Source organism: Falco biarmicus, chromosome 1, assembly GCF_023638135.1.
Source record: "Falco biarmicus isolate bFalBia1 chromosome 1, bFalBia1.pri, whole genome shotgun sequence".
Taxonomy (NCBI): domain Eukaryota; kingdom Metazoa; phylum Chordata; class Aves; order Falconiformes; family Falconidae; genus Falco; species Falco biarmicus.
The window spans coordinates 113,102,658-113,121,766 of NC_079288.1; the positions used below are offsets into that span (position 1 = coordinate 113,102,658).

The 19,109-nt window shown below is 41.0% G+C and overlaps 1 protein-coding gene and 1 long non-coding RNA gene across 3 annotated transcripts; one reads left to right on the forward strand and one right to left on the reverse strand.

Moving 5' to 3' along the window:
• Positions 1 to 8,101: 8,101 nt before the first annotated feature.
• On the reverse strand, positions 8,102 to 15,130 carry MMAA (metabolism of cobalamin associated A). Of its 2 annotated transcripts, none has more exons than XM_056322799.1 (7): positions 15,067 to 15,130; positions 13,837 to 14,324; positions 12,661 to 12,783; positions 11,066 to 11,236; positions 10,673 to 10,758; positions 9,945 to 10,094; positions 8,102 to 8,457 (listed from the first exon to the last, which is right to left on the reverse strand). In XM_056322799.1, exons 2-7 carry the CDS (start codon positions 14,267 to 14,269, stop codon positions 8,170 to 8,172), a joined length of 1,251 nt encoding a protein of 416 aa, XP_056178774.1. In that variant the 5' UTR covers positions 14,270 to 14,324; positions 15,067 to 15,130; the 3' UTR covers positions 8,102 to 8,169. The 2 variants fall into 2 exon arrangements, with proteins under 2 accessions (XP_056178774.1, XP_056178783.1); XM_056322808.1 differs by lacking the exon at positions 15,067 to 15,130 and adding an exon at positions 14,915 to 15,028.
• Positions 15,131 to 15,365: 235 nt separating this feature from the next.
• LOC130143818 (uncharacterized) lies at positions 15,366 to 17,796 on the forward strand. Its single transcript, XR_008819882.1, has 2 exons — positions 15,366 to 15,677; positions 17,596 to 17,796. It is a non-coding gene; the product is annotated as an uncharacterized LOC130143818 (long non-coding RNA).
• Positions 17,797 to 19,109: the final 1,313 nt, after the last annotated feature.

The following is a 19,109-nucleotide window of genomic DNA, read 5'->3' on the forward strand; positions in this document are numbered from 1 at the left end:
AGCACAACTCAAATTCCTAAATCTGCATCCCCAGTCCTTTGAAAACAAAGCAAGTCTCAGGGCATAGAAGACAACCTGAAAGCCATGTCACCACCCCCACATTTATGAGGACGCTCCCAGGGTGAACGCTGTTCCTCCATCACGACGATCCTCAAATGCCCTCAGAAACTCTTTAGCTATCATTTAAAAGCACTGTTTTACAGACAGATAGCAATATATTTGACACAGGCATGTAAGCATGACATGATTCAAGTTTTATAAGAATTAAATTCTAGCAGTTGCTGAAATCCAGATTGAACTACGGCAGAATTCTAGACCTCGGCTATGGATCCATGGATATACAGAAAACAAAGGACTTGAACACACGTTACTTGGCAGGCGGTCGGGTGTAACACTTCAGAAACAAAGGTGGGTGTTTCCTCTCCTGGGCAGAAAGGTTTGACTCGTGTGGAACACCATGACCCGAAGACACGGGCCCTTACGGTCACTTTTGATTCTACAGCTTACTCCTGCAACATTTTGAAATTGATTTTCTTTCACCCAGCAGCTTCATGAGAACAGTTTAAATTGCAGCAGCAGCCCAAGATCAGTAGGGGAAGAAATGAGGCAGTTGCTAAGAGAGCCTTTTACCGGTTTACGAAAGTGTACCCTCAGATGGGCAATCGCAGCCCTAAGGCGGACTGACCCCGCCTGGGCCAAGGACCGAGCGCCGGAGGGCTGCGCGCTGCTGCCCAGCCCATCTAAGGGCTCCCTGGGAGCACTGCAAGGGAGCTCCGAGGGCTGCGCCTGCTCCCAGCCACCCCTCGGGCTCCTGGGCACGTCGCTGCTGGTCCAGCAGTGTCATCAGAGACCTTTCTAAGCAGTTGTTTTCTCTGTGAATCACCGTCACTGTTTCATCGAGAATCATCTAGAAAATGAAGTTACTGAGAAGTTGGCTGAGGGGTAATTTTCAGAATCAAAAGATTCAACTTTGTCATCTGCAGCAATTTGTTTCTCTCCGTTGCAATTTCTTGGTATCCAAACAATGTGGTTTACTACAAACGCTCTGGATTAAGCACAGGAGGAGAGAAAATGTTATGGCATTTAGATTTAGAAACAAAAAAAACATGAGTAGCCTTAATTCTGTCCAGCTTGTGCAACATTTAAATCTCTATTTCAGCTTTCCAATGCAACATTATTTTTCTTTGTGAGTTATGCAAGTCTTGTTTGTGAAAATATTTCCTTTTGGCATGATTTTGTGATGCAACCTACCTAAGGAAATGCCACACTAACCCAAGGATCCACTTAGTCCAGCCTTAATCTGAAGCAACAGCCAATAAAGAAAAAAAATTATGAAACCAAAACACTTCAAACTGTCCCACAGAAATGTTTTCCTTTGAACTTCAGAAGAGACAGGACACCAGAGCAAAACAGGCTTGTGAAACACACCCTTACTGCCTAATGTGTTGACCTCTGCTGCTCTTAACAGGTACCAATGAGTCCTGCAGTGTGGATAGAGGGGAAGAGTCAGTAGCGGAGAAGGGGGGAAAGGAGCAAACCAGCAAACTGATAAGGCATTATTTTCCACATAATGTCCACAAGCTTACAGATATCTCAGGATCATAACATTTTTGGCAGAAGCAGTATACAAATCCTTAGCCGTTTCTTACTTAGACCTGGAAGTAAAAGACAAGCATCCGAGTAACAATAAAAGCTCCTAGTCTAAGCTTCCGACATCATAAAGCACATTAATTGTTGCAGTTCGTGATGTCACTAAAGATCCTTTGTCCAGTCAGACTAACCATATACAGTTTAGAAGTAAGGTGAAACGAGCAGCTTACTCTCTGCACTTATTTTACAGGCTTTGCCAGATTTCACCAGGCAAAAAATAAAGGAAACTTGTCCTTATACCTACATTCAGTGCAAATCCCTAATAATTTTCAAACACATTCAATATCCCTTCTAGTTCAGTTTGTGAAATCCCCCCTGTAAGATGCAAACCAGGAACTTCTTAGCACCCTTTCCTCTGTGGATTATTTTGCCTACTCCAAAACACTAAGAAACCTTCTCTAAATAAGAATAATCCTTACTGCGATGGGTGAACTCTGTTTCTCCTGCCATGAGAGGAGGGTCTGCCATCACAGCCTGGGAACCAGCTTGGCTCCTTTTCCCCATAAGCAGCAGGACGCATCTAAGCACAGTTGGCTTGTCTCTAAACTTCCCATCCTCCACACCTTCCTAGGATGGTGCCTGTTATGTTCTAAGACTTGATGAGAGAGAGAAAGAAGACTAAAGTGTAAAGGTAACAAAGGGGTCAAGAACAGATGGTTTCCCCCAGATGCTGCTAACAGACACGGAACAACATTTTCGCACGACTTCAGAAATCCTTGTCCTCTGCCGGTGAGCTCTGTCCGAGCCTGGGTTCACCAAGGTTACAGGAAAAGAAAAGGTTGTACTTCTGTTGATCAACGCTGCTAAGCAACAAGTCATAAAAACTAACATGACTCTTGTCTTCCGCTGGCTGCAATTAGAAAACTACAAACAGGATCTTTGTGTCACAGATTCAGGGCTCAGAGAAACCTTTAGCTGCGTGACTCGGTAATGCTGCCAGCCAGGCAGGCAGTGAGAGTACCTGCTCATCGCACATACATCTTGCATCCCCGGCCACTGCAGGCTGCCACAGTGCAGGTCAGCTCAGACATCTGAAGTTATCATACTCTTTAGGTTATAATGCTCACTTTCAACAGAAGAAACAGAGCAAAAAACCTGCTGATCCCTGATTAACTTTATAAATATTTGAGTAATTTAAAAAGGCGTGTTACTAAACTAAAGCTTTATTACACTACCAGTGAAAGAGAGCTAAACATAAGAGAAAATGGAAGACTTCGTAACTAACATACAGCAGGAACTCACTTTGCCGTAGTATTTTATGGAAAAATACAGAAATCTCATCATGCATTCTGAGAAGTGAAACTTCTTGGTTACAAATGAAAAAATAATTTACAAGGACTACAAGGACTTCTAGCTTCTCCCCACTCAGAGCACAACTGCAAACAAAACCAGCTAGTTCCAAAGGACAAGCATCTACATTAGACTAGTCCTACGCAACTTACAAATCCAAAAGATAGAAAAGGGAATTTAATTTATCATTTTTGTAAACCTCACGCAGCAAATGCTGCGGGTCACATCAGCTTCTGTGGCTTGCCAGTGAACTGTCATTCTATTATTAACTATTAACTATTAACATAAGATAATACTTATGTTCCCATGAGAGAAAAAAAAAAAAAGAGAAAAACAGACATTCTTCTTGTCACTCCATAACGTACCTTTTCCATAGACTACCATGAAGGTCAGGTCCCCTCTTCCCTGTTCGTTCACCAGCTGAACCATACCTTGCTACAGCAGCAGGGAACAGAATATGGCTATCATACTTCCATTCTAAGTATGTACTAGAACTGCTTGTAAGTTTTTCATTTTGAAATTGTTATTCTCTATTCTCGATCCACAGATTCTGTTAATGTTCTAACATGGGATGGGTGGGTTATTTTGAAATAAACAGTAAGGAATATGACCATGGAATTTCTGAACTAGTTTTCAGAAGAGGAACCCTGTTGTTAATCAACCTGTGCAACGCTGATCATCCAAATCGTAAGTTCCAGGGGAACACACTGATTTTTCTTTAAATACATGTTTCATCAACTTTTGTTCATTCTTAAAATTATCTATGTTTTAGAATAGTTCAGCAGGAATAATTATGAAGGCACACTAAGCTCTGTAACAATGTTTCTCATTTAACTCACGGATAATGTTACTCCTTGACTGTGCATCCAAGGGGGGAGCAATCGAGCACACTGAGTAAGGAAAAGGAGAAATAAATATGTTTACATGAGTAAGGAGCAAGCCAATAATTGAATCTTGCTGCATTACTTTAAGAAAGAAAACTTCAGGAAGGGAACTGCATAACGTTAAAAAAAATTAAAATAATCTATATTTATTACTTAGATTGGCTCAATGCCCATCCCCAAAAATCTCAAGACTCACAAACAGCCAACACTGCAGATTTCACAAATAAAGACGGAACAAGTGTGCATAACAGGAAGTAATGAATTTACAGAAGGCGAGGGCAGATTAGGTATCAAGGAAAAGTTTTCTATTACTTGAAGCAGGACATTACAACAGAACAGTAGTCAAGAAGGGGTCACTGGGTCCTGTCACTGAAAACAGAGAGATTAGATATGAAAGGAGTAAGTCACACTGGCAGCATGAACGTGCTAAGAGCATTTTTTCAACCTTAAGTAACACGGCTGTAAATATACATGGGGCTCAGAGTAAAGGCTACTGAACTGTAACCCTTATACCGTACCGACCTGTTCCAGAGTCCTGGGTAAATCACTTGATCTCACCACACTTGTTTTTCCAGCTGTGAAACACCAGCAACATCTATTACACAGGGACCTGGGGAAAAGTTTCACACTTACATACAGCTGCAAGCTCCTTCATAGGATATCAGTTTGTGTATCTGAAGAGTTTGTTCCTTACCTCCCATATCAATTTGACTAACAGTTTATCATACCTCTAGGTACAAACTTAATCTTGCTGTATTTTCTCATAGTTTTACTATTTTCTCATACTGTTCTGCAGTAGCTGTGGTTTTAAACGTTGAGAGCAACTTCACAGCTCTAGAAACAAAGAATTTGTCAACATCCTACTCAACAGATTTGTTTAATATCTTTTCTCAGAAGCCTGTTTACTCGAACGACTATGTTTTAATGCATTTTACCCCACTAAATCCCACAGAGCTAGAAATAATGAGCTGAAAACGCTCTTCTCTATCTTGGGAAATACTGGATTGTTGCTAAATTGTACCCTACCAGCTAAAGCTATGCGGTCCTTCTGAAGACAATACATTTCCCAGCCTGTGAGGACATAAACAAAACCGCACAATTAATTGAACAGCAGCTGACTCCAAAACATGTCACAGCAAAATTCTACAAGCTATAAACCAAACAATTTGACTCTCACATGTGAAGCTCGTTCGTAGTTTGCACAGTACAGCTTTTCAATTTGGTAAGGGAATCACTGAAACACAAAGCAGGGACCCCTTATCTACTGTGCCATTTCCAAAGACTCTTTTCAGTATAAGGTTATTTCTCTGTCTACTGAAGCATGAGGCACAAATGAACACATGAAAGCGGCAAATCTAATTTTCATTAAAGCTCTGCTTTAAGAGGAAAATACAGTTGAATAAAATATAGAACTTACTTAAGCCATTGTACCGTCTTCTGCTAAAAGTTCATTAGTAAATTAATGACACTTTAAAAGAAGGAACAAAACGAGAAAATGATGGCCCATGGCTCAAGTGGATTGACAGATCTGCGTCCAGAAAACAAATTGTGAAAATGTGGCAAAACATACTCTGCTTGAGCAGCCATCACTTAAACAAAGCTGCAGGTTCTGTTTTACTTGCTTGGCAGTTCACGTGTAACAGACAAGGAAAACAGCAGTCCCTGACAAAAGAAAAAGCAGTGACAATAATAAAGGTTTGATCTAACAGACAAGCACAAATGAGGTCACCTCAAAAACTATCACCTGATACAAATGGACTATCAAGACACTGAGAACTCACCAGTTAAAAATGCTGATTCTCTCATCGATTCATTTTCCACCTGACTGTCATTTCTTCTACTAGGTACCATAAAAAAAAGAGTTAATATTTAAAGCTGAAGGAATATAAGACATTGCTTTCAGTTTGGGGCACTTTCCGTCATATTCAATGGGGACTGTTTAAATAGAAAAGAAACTGTAAGTGCTGCATTTTTTTCACAGCTCAGCACAGCCATAACGAAGTTGCTGTGCTTCCGTCACCACCTGCATCCCTTCAGCTACTTCTACGTAACCGATTGCAGCAATCCCAAATTACTCAGCTGGGATGCAAAGTTTAAGGAATAGGAATAAGGGGGTCAGAGCACTGAAGTTCAGACAATTTATGTGGTGGAAACTGCTAATAACAGCTACACTGGTGCAAAATTTCTTAATAAAGAAATGCCTTGGCTGTATGTCCCACAAACCACCACAATGCTCTTTGTTAGTATTTCACTGCAAATATACATGGGGATCATTGCTTTTAATTACAAAGTATTTTTACTTTGCCTTGTGGTTTGTGTTTTACTTTCCAGTCATACTTCGTATTTTTAGAGTAAAAATACACGGACAATTACATAGACACTGTCATACACTGGAAAAAAACCAAACAACTGAAATGCTAGTCTTGAGGATGGAGGCTTCTTCTGCATTAATTTATGCCTCTCTGACAAACCAAAGGAAACAAAATCCTCAGCATTTTCAACAGTCAATCATCTTTTCTAATAGTTCCCAAATTATACCTGCACAGGAATGAAAATTCTGAAGCACAGAAGTCTAGCTGGAAAAAGTAAACTTAGCTGGGAACACAATATAACAACTGGGATGAGGAGAAGAAACAAAAAAAAAATTATTCCAGAGAAGAAAAAAAATGAAGGAAAAATGAAGAGGATCCAAGTACACCAGTTCATTGCTACCCTGGAATTCTCTCAAAAGTTCACTCAGGTTGCCAGAACAAAAATGCTGTGTGAAACACATACTTCTTTGGAAGTCAAACAGGTGAAACAAAGCTAAAATTAGAGACAACATACCTTTTATGTATGTGGCCAGAAAAACCAAAACTATAAAAATCATCACTTCCAAGTATTATTTTTTTAAAAGTCAAATTGTGGAAGCAACAGTAGACTTATAAAATCTCCTACTTTACTGGTCTTCAAAAATAAGCATTTTTTCACTTTAGCCTTCATATTTCACAGAATTACAGAATCACAGAATTGCTTAGGCTGGAAAAGACCTTCATCATCAGGTCCAACCATTAACCCAGGAGTGCCAAGTCGACCACTAAACCATGTCCATAAGCAGCGCATCTACACATTTTTTAAACACCTCCCAGGGATGGTGATCCCACCGCCTCCCTGGGCAGCCTGTTCCAATGCTTGACCACCCTTTCAGTGAAGAAATTTTTCCCAATACCCAATCTAAACCTCCCCTGGTGCAACTTGAGGCCCTTTGCTCTTGTCCTGTCACTCGTCACCTAGAAGAGACAGATCCCACCCGCCTACAGCCTCCAATCAGGCAGCTGCAGAGAGCAATAAGGTTCCCCTAAGCCTCCTTTTCTCCAGGCTAAACACCCCCAGTTCCCTCAGCTGCTCCTCACAAGACTTCTTCTCTAGACCCTCTAGATATTTAGTAAGTACAAGGTGAGCTCTGCTTTCTAGCTCATGGCTTAGGAAAATGCTTCCTCCAGATTTGTTCTCAAGGAAAATTAAAACAAAAGCCAAAAAGTACTTTTGGTTGTAAGCAGTCATGTCTTCTGCAGGACAGGGAACCCCAGACACAACTGGGCATTTTGTTTGAACCCCCAAAAATGAAGTCAGGTCAGAAAACCTCAAACCGTTATTACTACAGTTCAATTATTCTATTATAAAGGCATCATTTAAAACATCATGGGGGACATTTGTTCTGATGTCCACATTTAAGAGTCTAACTAAATCTTGCTTTAATGTAAAAACATCTATTTAGAAACCGAGATGGTTTAACTTCCTTTCTCCTAATGTATAGTGTATAATAACTGACTATAGCTTCCAAACACCACTATATTCTATTTATATGCATACAGTTTATTTAAAACTAAGAATGTTACCAGGTGCTGCCAGGGAGTCCAATATTCTTGTTGTCACTCAAGGTGAGGAAAGAAAAAGCAATCCATACTATCAACAACTGATGCTGTATTAGAATGGAAAGCTGCAGTGCCAAAAGCTCTGCAGAAGATCCCACGATTGGAATAAACCTCTGCACCACCACAAACCTTTCTCTCCCACCCACCCAAAACCAGTTACATTTTGACACAGGCATACACAGAGGTCTATGGCATTTTCAAATAGAAGATGTAGAAATGTGCTTTTTCCCAGTCTGTAGCAATCTCCGAGTAAAATCTGCTGTCATGATCTTCACATATACAGAATCCTACAGGATTTTTTTTCCAAGTACTAGATAGATATTCTGTTACTGTCTGCTGTAGTAAAACATTTGAATCCACACATGGAAAAACTGTATTTAATGTTCATGTTTACATAAATGACTTAACAAGAACAGAGTAGAATGTAATGCTTAGAGACCATCTTTGAAAGCTTTCAGTAGCAAGTCAGCTGCCAGCCCAGGAGACAACACACCACTAAGAACTTTTTCTTCTAGAAGTGGAATCTTATCCTTGACTGCCAAGTGACTCCGGAAATGTTCCAACATATTTTCTTGGATGAGATTCCACATCCACACTTTCTGCTGTCTCCGTCGTTTGGCAATCAACTCACCGCTTCTGAGCATGAGGTCATGAAATTCTGTCATTTTATCCCACATGTCCGAGATACCTTCTCCGGTTTTGGCAGAGATGCGCATTACCTGTTGGATTCAGAAGAATTTTTAAAGCCAAGTAACTACTGGGCTTGAGGGTTCAATTTTTGCATCAGGTAGATCGCATGAAAACTAAGAAATACGTAAGACAAGCTTCAGTACACTCACTTCATGAAGCTCTAAGCAAAAACTGGAATGCTACCAATTATAAACGGACCCTGAGACCCATAGTATTTGGGATAAATAGGCCTTGTCCAACTGCTGTTATAATGAGTGAGAATAACTTTTAACGATTCCTTTAGCTAAAAGGTACAGTGTTGCTGTTTTACTGAAATGTGCAGTTAATTACATATTCTAGAAGATATACTCTGGTGGCTACTCTTTTGCACTTAAAATATTCCAGAAAGGAAGTATAGCGACTAGTTTTTACATTTGCTTTCCAGACTAGGAATTCATTTTGCCAAAAGTATTTCAGACATCCAACATGATCTTTAAAATGGAACAGCTGTTTTTAAAAAAAAATAGGTCTCTCTCTTTCCCCAGTCTAATGGATAGGATACAGCACCTACACATCAATATTTTCTTTCTTCAGTTATCAGACACTGCCACCACTCAAAGAGACAGATTTCTGATAACCTGTTTAATTAACTGGCCTCAGTTCTTTTGGGTCATGTTTATCAGATGTGACCTCTCATCAGATCTAGAAACAAGAACTACAAAATTATGGCTAAGCCTCAAGCAGCCCAGCAGATTTAAACTTAATTCAATGTGTCAATTTTAATACTAGCGTAGAAAAACCCTCCTTTATATATACACGTATATAAATAAAGGGAGTGAGAGTGTGTGTGTGCGCTTGTTTTATATACCTATATTAAAGTTAGTACTGAATCTTTTCCTTAATAACTTAATAACCTTTTAATACATGGAATACTGCATTAAAACTAAAGGCCCACAGGATAAGAATTCCAATAATCTGGACATTGCATACACAAGTAGATGAGGGCTTTGCCCCAGAAATTTTATTATGTGAGAAATTTAAAAAAAAAAATAAAGCAATAAAGGAAACACATGAACAAGTGAAAGAACGAAGATAATCATAGGCTTCGGAGTTATAAAAGAGAGAGAGAAATAGTTTGTGGGACATTTCAAGATATGCATAGTTTACAAAAACCAAGACAAGTTTGTACCACTACTGATGTTAGTAATAGGTCTGCTAGTGCTGAGATTGTAGCTCAGGACAAAGAATCACAGGGAGCAGGACTGGCTTTGCAGTGTTTCCTGGAGCACACCTTGAGATCAGAGGTGAAACAGAAACAGAGGCACTCCAACTCTCTAGCACAATGTAAAACTAAACAACAGAACTGAAATGTTTATGAATGAGCTCAGGGGAGACTAGTATAGCTAGATGAGATGTTAACAATCCTAACTAATTCAGCACTTTTTCTGGGGGAGGAAAGAAAAAACAAACCCACCAACACACCAACAACACAAATCTGCAGCCAACCCCCCCACAAACCATAGTGAAATACACCAACCTTTGGTCTCCAAACCTTTGAACGTCTGCGAAGCAGCTTCAGAGCACTAACATATTCAGCCTGTATTCTTCGTGCAGGCACAACCAAATCACCATCAGCTTTATTTATAGCAACTAGATCTGCCATCTCAATTATACCTCGTTTGATACCCTAAACGGAACATGGGAGAGAAACCATGAATACCCAGAAGGAATGAGACGTGCTGAATTATCGCAAAAAGCAGGTCAAAATGCTTTGCTAGTTTCTCGTGGCTCTTAATGACTTTGTGTTTGTGTATGTGCTAGTCATGCAAGAGTAGTACCAACAGCCTCTGCCACTACTAGTTATTACTTTAACACAAGAACACTAAATATGGACATAAGTTTACATGATAACCTCTTTCATGTGTAGACTTAAGTTTAACCAAAACATGACCAAGTCTCCACACCTATTTATATTGATTTCTGTTTTCCTCTAATACAAAGCCACTCCCCAAAATCACATATAACTAGACAGGCCAAAGTCAGTCAGAGATTATCAAAATTTTACATTCCAATACTTCCAAAATCAAGGGGGAATATCAGATCCTAACTGTGCAATAAACTGGTAAGACACTGAAAAGACTTCAATAGTAGCAGCGTAATTTACAAAACACTATTGAGACAGACTTTCTGCACAGGTACTACACCCTGATTTAAGTTCCTCTCTCAAGTCCTAGGTAATACTTAGTAAGAGAATCCAACAAATACCTGTAATTCATCTCCACCCGCAGGTGGCAGCAGTAATATAAACATATCAACCATATCAGCCACAGCAAATTCCGACTGTCCCACACCTAAAAAATGAAATCCAGAGTTCACCATTTATTGCAAACTTTCAGTCACATTAATGACAGTAATCATGACAGACCCCAGTACTGCACCACGAACAAATCCCTCTAACAAAACAGAGACAACAGGAAACAACAGTTTTTTAAAACGTCGCTTTCACAAAACATACAGGACTAGAAAATTGACAGAATGGGCATACATTTTCAACCAGAGCTCATGAAAGCATGAGAAAAATCAAGGATGAAAGTATGCAGTTAGTAACACACCTTGTTTAGACATCTTAAGAAGATAAATAAAACCCTAAGCACATACCTACTGTTTCCACAAGCACAACGTTGTAGCCTCCTCCTTCACATAGCAGAATAGCTTCATTCGTCGTCCTTGTTACGCCTCCCAGTGTCCCTCTGGTTGGAGATGGTCTGATGTACGCATTCATGTCTCTTGACAACTCAGTCATCCGTGTTTTATCACCCAATAGAGAACCTTCAATGTTTAATGTTACATTATTTCAAAAGTGCAAAACAGCCAAACTTCCCTCTCTCCCCCACCCCCAATAAATTAGTGAGAAAAGACAGATCTCAGACACAGTCATTCTAATAAGAATATCCCAATAGTATCTGCTCAAGAGTTTGCTGAGGACTGGGAAGTTACTGCCTGGTTCTTCTGCCCATCAAAATTTGGAAAGGCCAGATATGCAGCAGACCTTGCTGCTATAAAACATGAAGAATTTGTTCTACGTCAGAATGAATTCTACAGTTCCTGATGGCTTTTTGAGGCCTATACACAGCAGGCCACACAATCAAATCTTTGCTGTTTCTGTCCAAAGCGACAAATCTCTGCCTTTGAATCTGATTATGTCCTGACGGTGGGTGTTTGTTTTTAAGAAAGCTGTCATGCATCCCTGCCTTCTTTCCATTCATACCAACTTTAAATCGGATTCAGTGAGATCTACATGCATGACGCACATTACAAAAGATCAGATGCTCAGTTCTTCCAACTGTGCAGTCTTGTTATCATACTTCGCTATTCTATTGATGTGCCCTGAATGTATGCATTTAAGAATGTATCTCTTAGCTCCAGGTCATTGCAATGCTGAAGGTTTGTTTTTTTCTTTATAAATAATTACACATTGCAACATCTTCTCTAACAGTATAGAAGCTGGAAAAAGGAATGCTGTTCCCTGGCAGCTGCCCATTAAAAAAAGATCAAAATCAAGGTTCTATTATTTATATCAGAGATGCCATTAAGCAAGCATGGCCAGTCTATAACTTCCCTACAATTTTTGATTTGAGTGTGACAGATTACAGCCACACAACTTTGAAGAATTTCAAATTTAGGGAAAAAAACCCTAAACCAAAAACATGCTGTGAGACAAATGGTCAATGGTACTGCATTAGGAGACCCTGAAACCAGTATAGTTGACAGAACTCCAAAAATTCCTACTGAGAAGAACTAATGAATGTTCTAAACTCCAACCAAATCTACATGCTCAGATTGCAGCATCCTCTAAGCAGTTTTAAATTAACATATGTCTCCTGCCCAGTGACCAGCATTACCATTGTGAAATTTAAGCAGAAATGAATGCCCTGATACTTCTTCATTTATAGGGAAATAAATAAATAAATAAATACAACTAGAGAGAGAAAACAGCATCCATCTAAAGTTTCAGACAAAGAAGTTGTAAGGCAATATTTGAATACTGGGGAAAAGAAAACATGACAAAATTAGGACACATATCTATTTCCCAATTTTGTATTACATGGGGGAAAAAATCAAAACATAATACAACAATTATTTTTAATAGTTAACTTTTACATGCCCCAATTTTTCCTTCATTTGGCCCAAAGAAATACTCCTATCATTGACAAGGTGTCAGAAACCTGACTTAAACTTTAATTCACACTCACCACCACTTGTACTAGAGGAAGGGTCTACAGCCAGCACAGACACTTTGTACTTTCTTTCTGTAAGCATTTTCCCAAAGCATTCTATGAAAGTTGATTTCCCAGCACCAGGAGGACCAGACAACCCTAAATCATATTAGAAAGAATAAAACATTTCATAAATCAAATAAATAACACAACACAGGAACATCTAAGTTGATAACAATTCATGCTTTAACACAGTATCACAACAAAGGCAAATGAAAGCTATGCCACAACCGCTAGATCCAGCTAAGATGGATCTATTTATAATTCTAAATCACTTGAAACACACTACCTTGGTTCACCCAACGCAGCAGCACTTACTTCACCACCCCTCATCCTACCCGTACCAACATAACATTGGCTTTACCCGTCTCTATTTCCATACTGACTTATCCTTCAGAACTTCAAATATCCTAAACCTGGATTTTTCAGATTTACTAACTATTTATAAAAGAAACACTCTAAAAGCAAAAGCCCTTACCTTGAAGGGCTAGTATTTCAAAAAATAAGGCGATTTACTTGCATGTCAAAGCACACCAACTAAGATTAGCACCAAACATTCCTCACTCCTGTGCCCAACTGCTTGTTCTTACTACCTCTGCACACACATAAGAGATAATAACTGGGCATGAAATACTTTAGTTGTCCATCTCTTTGTAAGCAAAAAACGTATTATAGTTCCCAAGATAACCAGGTTCAAGTCTCCTCAGCGGAACATTAGGCTGCTTTAAAGGCCATAAAACAGGAGGGTAAGTGGTTTTGCTTTTGTAAATTGAAGAACAGATTCAGAAAGTGTTCAAGAAAACACCTTCTTTGGGAAAAGATCGGGTCTGCTTAACTACATTCTTCCCTATCCAAGGGCATATAATAGCAGTACCAATCTGCAAACTACCTAACATTTCAGCTTGTAACAGTTATTCAAAAACCACCAAACAACAGCCCCACAAGAAGCAATAATAATTTCTACAGCTTTTTCAAAAGCATTTGCCAGCTCCAGCCATACTGATATTGGGCAAAAGAAGTGATCTAGATCGGCAATCCAAGTGACCCAAGAGATCCAAGATTACAGACCACGACACTTAACAGTAATGATAACAAAAAGTGAGGACTGTAATTCTGTCAAAGCAACTACTGGACAGACATAAAAGGACTAACCCACTCTAAAGGCAAGTGGCTTTCCTTGATTTAACTTTTCTTGTTCCCTGTGGTAGGATAATACCTTCTGAAGAAGCACCTGGGCTACTTTCTTCTTCCTACTCTGAGTTGATTCTACAAGTGTAATAGCTTCTGCTAAACAGGCTCTGTGACCCTGGGTTAGTCCATTGTAAAGTCTGTCTACAAGTCTTTGTTCTCTATCAGGAAGTCCCTCGATTTGCTGGTCAGGGGCCACTTGCTGACACAGTTCTCTCCTCAAACCGCTGGAGGAACATATCCATGAACATATCCATTTTGTAGGACAATGGTGCACTGGCCCAAGAGATTCAATATGCAGTAAATCTGCTCTGGAAGTGAAGTGACAGTTCACGAAGTAAGTTCTTCTAGAGAAATAACAATGAGGGAATCTCAGCAGCAAACTGGGGATCTTCATCTTGTTTGGAATTAAAAGTACCAGAGGTATCAGTTCACTTCCGTTTGCACATCCCCTAAACAGGAAAAAAAAAATTGTTTTTACTTCCTTCAAAGCATCTGTAAGGACTCAAATGAAACCTAGGTACGCAGGCAATCATCAGCTTTATTTTATCCATACCTACCATTTTAAATACAACAGCTCCCTCTTCCCATTAAAAAAAAAACAACAAACCAGAACTGAAAGAAGCTACAGAATCTTCAATAGCATAGCATCTCTCTATTATCATACTTAATAAACGAAAACATTGTAAGTAAGCAGGTAAATAAAAAAGTGCTTCAAAATAAGACAGCCTCTAAGAGCACACATAGTACCCTAAAAACCCAAGAACAAACCAACCTTTATGCTTACTGAAACTGCTGTATATTCCACTTTCAGGGCTGCAAGGTTTTTTCAAAACAATTATTCAGGATGAGCTTTTTATACCTTATTTCCAGAAGGAAAACACACACGCACCCCCCACCCCCCAAAAAAAACCCTCACCCCCCGACGAAGACACCAGAACATTCAGAAATGTGTCCAAGGAGCTGAAGGCTCCCAGCGGACCGCCACCGAGCAGCAGGCCCAGGCGCAGCCTCCACCTTCCCCAGGCCTGCTCCGACCCACCTCAGCGCCGCCAGCAGCCCGGGACGCCGGCCCACGGAGGCCGGGCAGGCCGCTCCCGAGGCCTCGGGGGAGAGGCTCACCCCGGCCGCCCCACCGCGCTCCCGGGACACCCCCACCTCACCCCGCGGGCCCCGGGCCCCACCGGCACCCACCGGCCGCCGCCGCGGGGAAGTGACGCCTTCCCGCCCAGCCGGAACCGCCCGGCCGCGGCCCCGCCGCGCATGCGCCGCCGGGCCCCGCCGCGGCCGTGAGGCGGCAGCGCTACCCGGCCGCGGGGCTGGCGGGTGGCGAGGGTGGCGGAGCCCGACCGGCTGGGTCGGAGCCGCCGCGTCCTGCTGCTCTTCGCCAGGCGTCCCTCCCCTCCTCGGCCTGGGCCGCGGCTGCCTGCGAGCCCCCAGCGCCTTCCCCGCTGCGCCCTCCTCGCCGGCAGCGCCTCGCCTCTGGGCGGCACGGCGGCCTACCGGGCCGCTGGCTGACACCACGGGCACCCCGAGCCGGGGCCGCCACCCCGGAGCGCGCCTGGAGCCGGGCCTTCCGCAGCACATGGGGCGAAACCTCGCCCTAGCCTCCAAAAGCGATCCCAAACCCTAATCCAGCATCCTGGTGGTCTCACAAACCAGCTAATGGACCCGCTCAGTGCGAAAAATAACCCCCTTGAAGGAACGTTAAAGACTAACGCAATACAGCACAGGGACGCGGTGCAGCAGTGGCGCCCAAGCCTCTTAAGCCCTCGCTCTGGACCCACTTCTCATCATTTCACAATGTAATTAACCGTTTCCCTGCCCTGCCCCTGTAAGGAAGGATGGTGCAGATCATCCTTTCTCTCCGACACAACAATTTACTATTCCATGCTTTCATTTCAGATATCAGAAGGGAGAAGAAATCCTTAAACCCACCCAAAACATGTTTATTTAATAATTTTCTTTTCAGTCTTCTGCCAAATTAAACCTGATTTTTAAGATTTCCTCTCGTTGAATGCTGGTTTGTTCTGTTAGTTTTTGTATTTTTTTTTAATTTTTTTTTATTTCTCTAGTCATCTTACCCTCCCTTTTCTGCACCTCTTCTTATTAAAGTACATGCATTTATTTCCAATAAACAGAAATGCACACAATCTGCTGTCTGAGCCGTTACTAGTGCCTTACAGCAATACTAGCACTTTCTAGAACACCTTAGCCTTGTTCACAGCCCTATCAGATTGGCAGTGCAACTGATGGACTGTATAAAATAACAAAAGTTTTGTTCTTAACTGCTGAATGCACAATTTTATCTCATTCCTATTATTCCGGTCTGCAAGATTATCATAGACAGAGAACGGAACAAACCACTCTTCAGAGTTGAAAAAACACACAAGTTTGCGTCCCTATCAGCATGCGATGAAACCACAGCAGAAAGAAAGAATTCCCACTTCAAAATAGCCTTGTGTAGTGTTTCTGTTTAACCAGATCTTTATTCATCAGTCAGCACACACCACTATCATCTCTTCCTTAAACAGGGTTTCTAAGGCTCTCCGTTTCAAGTGCTGTGCTTAAACCTAGGTAGCACATCCTCATAATTATTTTAATAACAGCGGCAACAACAAAAAAGCCGTTCTGCTGTGGTTTCATCACAGATCATTGATCCTGCATCGTATTCCACTCGCGTGCTTTCATCTTGAATACTTTTGTCGTTGACCTTGTTGCAAGAACTAAATGAACAAGTACACAAAATTGCACGTTTTGTCAACGCTGAGGAGGAGAGTGAATTGTTCAGTGCTGCGTCTATGATAATCTTGCAGACCGGAATAATAGGAATGAGATTAAATTGTACATTCAGCAGTTTAAGAACAAAACTTCTGCTATTTTATACAGTTCATCAGTTGCACTGCAAATCTGGTATGACAATGAACAAGCATGTTTTAGAGCAGTCTTCCTACAAGAACTCTTTTCAAGACCTTGCACACTGGTGAGGTGTGGAAATCCAAATTGTTCAGGTCCCCCCCTATCTCCTCAACTCCATTATTCAACAAGTTTGCTTTTCTCCAGTCACAGACTATAGTCCCCAAATGTCAGCTATAACAGGATGACATCCTATTGCATCGTCAATTACATATACTTCTTCTTTCAATATTCTGGCACACAGATTGCACCGGTCTCCTAGAACTGTGCACTCTTCTATCATCTCTGATTTTTACTCTAACCTCATCCAGAACAGGCAAAATATTTCCTTAGAAATTGGACCATATCTAGAGTCTCCTTAACCTATATTCTGTCATGTTATACAGTGCTTTTATGTTTCCCCTATGGTCTTTTAACGTATGTGACCAAACTTTTATTTTTTTGGTCTTTATTAAACACAGTCCAACGAAGTTTGGTCAGACTTGCTGGTTTTGTCTTTCTGATCTCCAACATACAGAGTTCTCTTGGCTCATGTGTTCATTTACCTGGTCATTATTAATTCGCTTAACATCCTAGCTCAGGTATTCAGGAGGGTACTTCAGTAGCTTTCCACATCAGCCTCTTTGTTTCTCTCTTTTTCTTTGTTATTTTTTAAATATTTTTTTTGGGGGGAGGGGTGGTGGTGGTTTGTTACTGTTGTGTTTTCTTGGGGGGGGGGGGGGGGGGGGGGTGTGTTTGCTGTTTAGGGTTTTTATTCCAAATGTAAGTCATCTTCCTTTTTGTGTTCTCTCCGCTTCTTCTCCCCAGGGGTGTCAGAAGAATAAAAATGTGCATCCCATAGTTATTCCATCACAGTCTGCAAATTTGTCCAAGATTTAAGGAAAATGATCTGGTTTAACCTCCTTGCTGAAAATCTACCCCAGGTGTTAAAGAAAACGGTACTGCTTGTTAGTCATGAAATGGCAGTCTTCCTTCTAAGCTGACACTAAAACATCCTGTAAAGCGTTATTAAGTGTTGTGCCATGGAGTAAGGGTGGAGGGAGGCACAAATCTTCAGACAAAATGTACAACTCAATCCTAATCGTTATAAAAATAATAGAAAAAGCCTTCTGTAACTTCTCACAGCAGAAACAGTATGAGCATTAGCATCTTTGCCAAATTCCACCATTCAAATTTACATGCTAACTGGCTTCCCTGTGCAATTTTAGTTGGATTTGTTTGTTCTTTCTTCCTCTGGCAGCACTATGATTTCCCTGTTCTGTTCACTTCCTCTTTAAGAAGTCCCAAAGTAATCTTTCTGCACATTATTATTACAATGGTACTTAACATGTTCATAAGACATAGCTATAAAGCAATGCCCTGCAAAGGCAAATACAAAACTAACAATCTCTATGATCTAAATGAAATCACAACAGGACAAATAATTGATGAAATTAAATAAGCAGCAGCATCTTGAAATTCACCAGCTTTTCCCTGAACATACAAAGGTGTACTTCTGCTAGAAACTCTATATTGGTCCCTCCCTCTGCACAGTAGGAGGTCTGACATATCTACAGTCAATACTAGTCACGGTTACAGAATTATGAAATTCACATCACTTACAAGGAAAAATTAGGATTTCTTAGAGATGACATTTTATTTCATCAGTTCTTTCTCCCCCTGTGAAGATGGGAAGGCAGTTAAAAAGGCTTTGCCATGCTCCCAAATGCCCTTCTGCACTATGCCTTATTGCAAAATGAACTTCTCATTCAGGAACACAAATTCAGTGGCAATTCTTAACACTGACCACTCACACTGTACTTGCAGCATAAGACCTAGTTGTCTTCACTCTCTCTCTTCCCCCAACATTTCTTCATTCTGCATGGAACAGTCCACCCTGCTCACTTGCAAATGCATGTTCTCGGCTAGTATGACCACAACTAGACTAGCAGTTTTATTGCTATCACAAGCAGCCCAAGAAAAAACCCCAAGATATTCCTTAAACTACATTAGAAATTTAGGCTGGTGTAACACAGATTGAAGTTCAGCATTCAAACTCTAGCAGGGTCGATCCTGCAATCACTACTTGCCTGTCCTCCAGCCCCCAGGAGCCATCACTGCAGTGCTCCCCCTTCTGCAGCTATGAATTAGACCCATTGCCTGCCAACACACAGGAGAAATGAGAAGTCTCCTCCATTGCAACCTACAACAGCTGACCAGAGCAGCAACAAGTGTCAATCTGTGGTGAGGATTAAATCCTACCTGCTTACCAGGTTTAGCCAAGTTACAGAACAACTTGAGCCCCTGCCATAGTACAAACTGAAACTATAGTGGCGGCTGAA

Coding starts and splice junctions, on each gene's coding strand:
- MMAA (XM_056322799.1), bottom strand. CDS start 14,269: ATGAAGATCCCCAGTTTGCTGCTGAGATTCCCTCATTGTTATTTCTCT. Junction 12,784..13,836: donor GCCACTTGCCTTTAGAGTGG/GTTAGTCCTTTT, acceptor AATATGATTTAG/GGTTGTCTGGTCCTCCTGGT. Junction 8,458..9,944: donor CAAAGGTTTGGAGACCAAAG/GTTGGTGTATTT, acceptor TGAATCCAACAG/GTAATGCGCATCTCTGCCAA.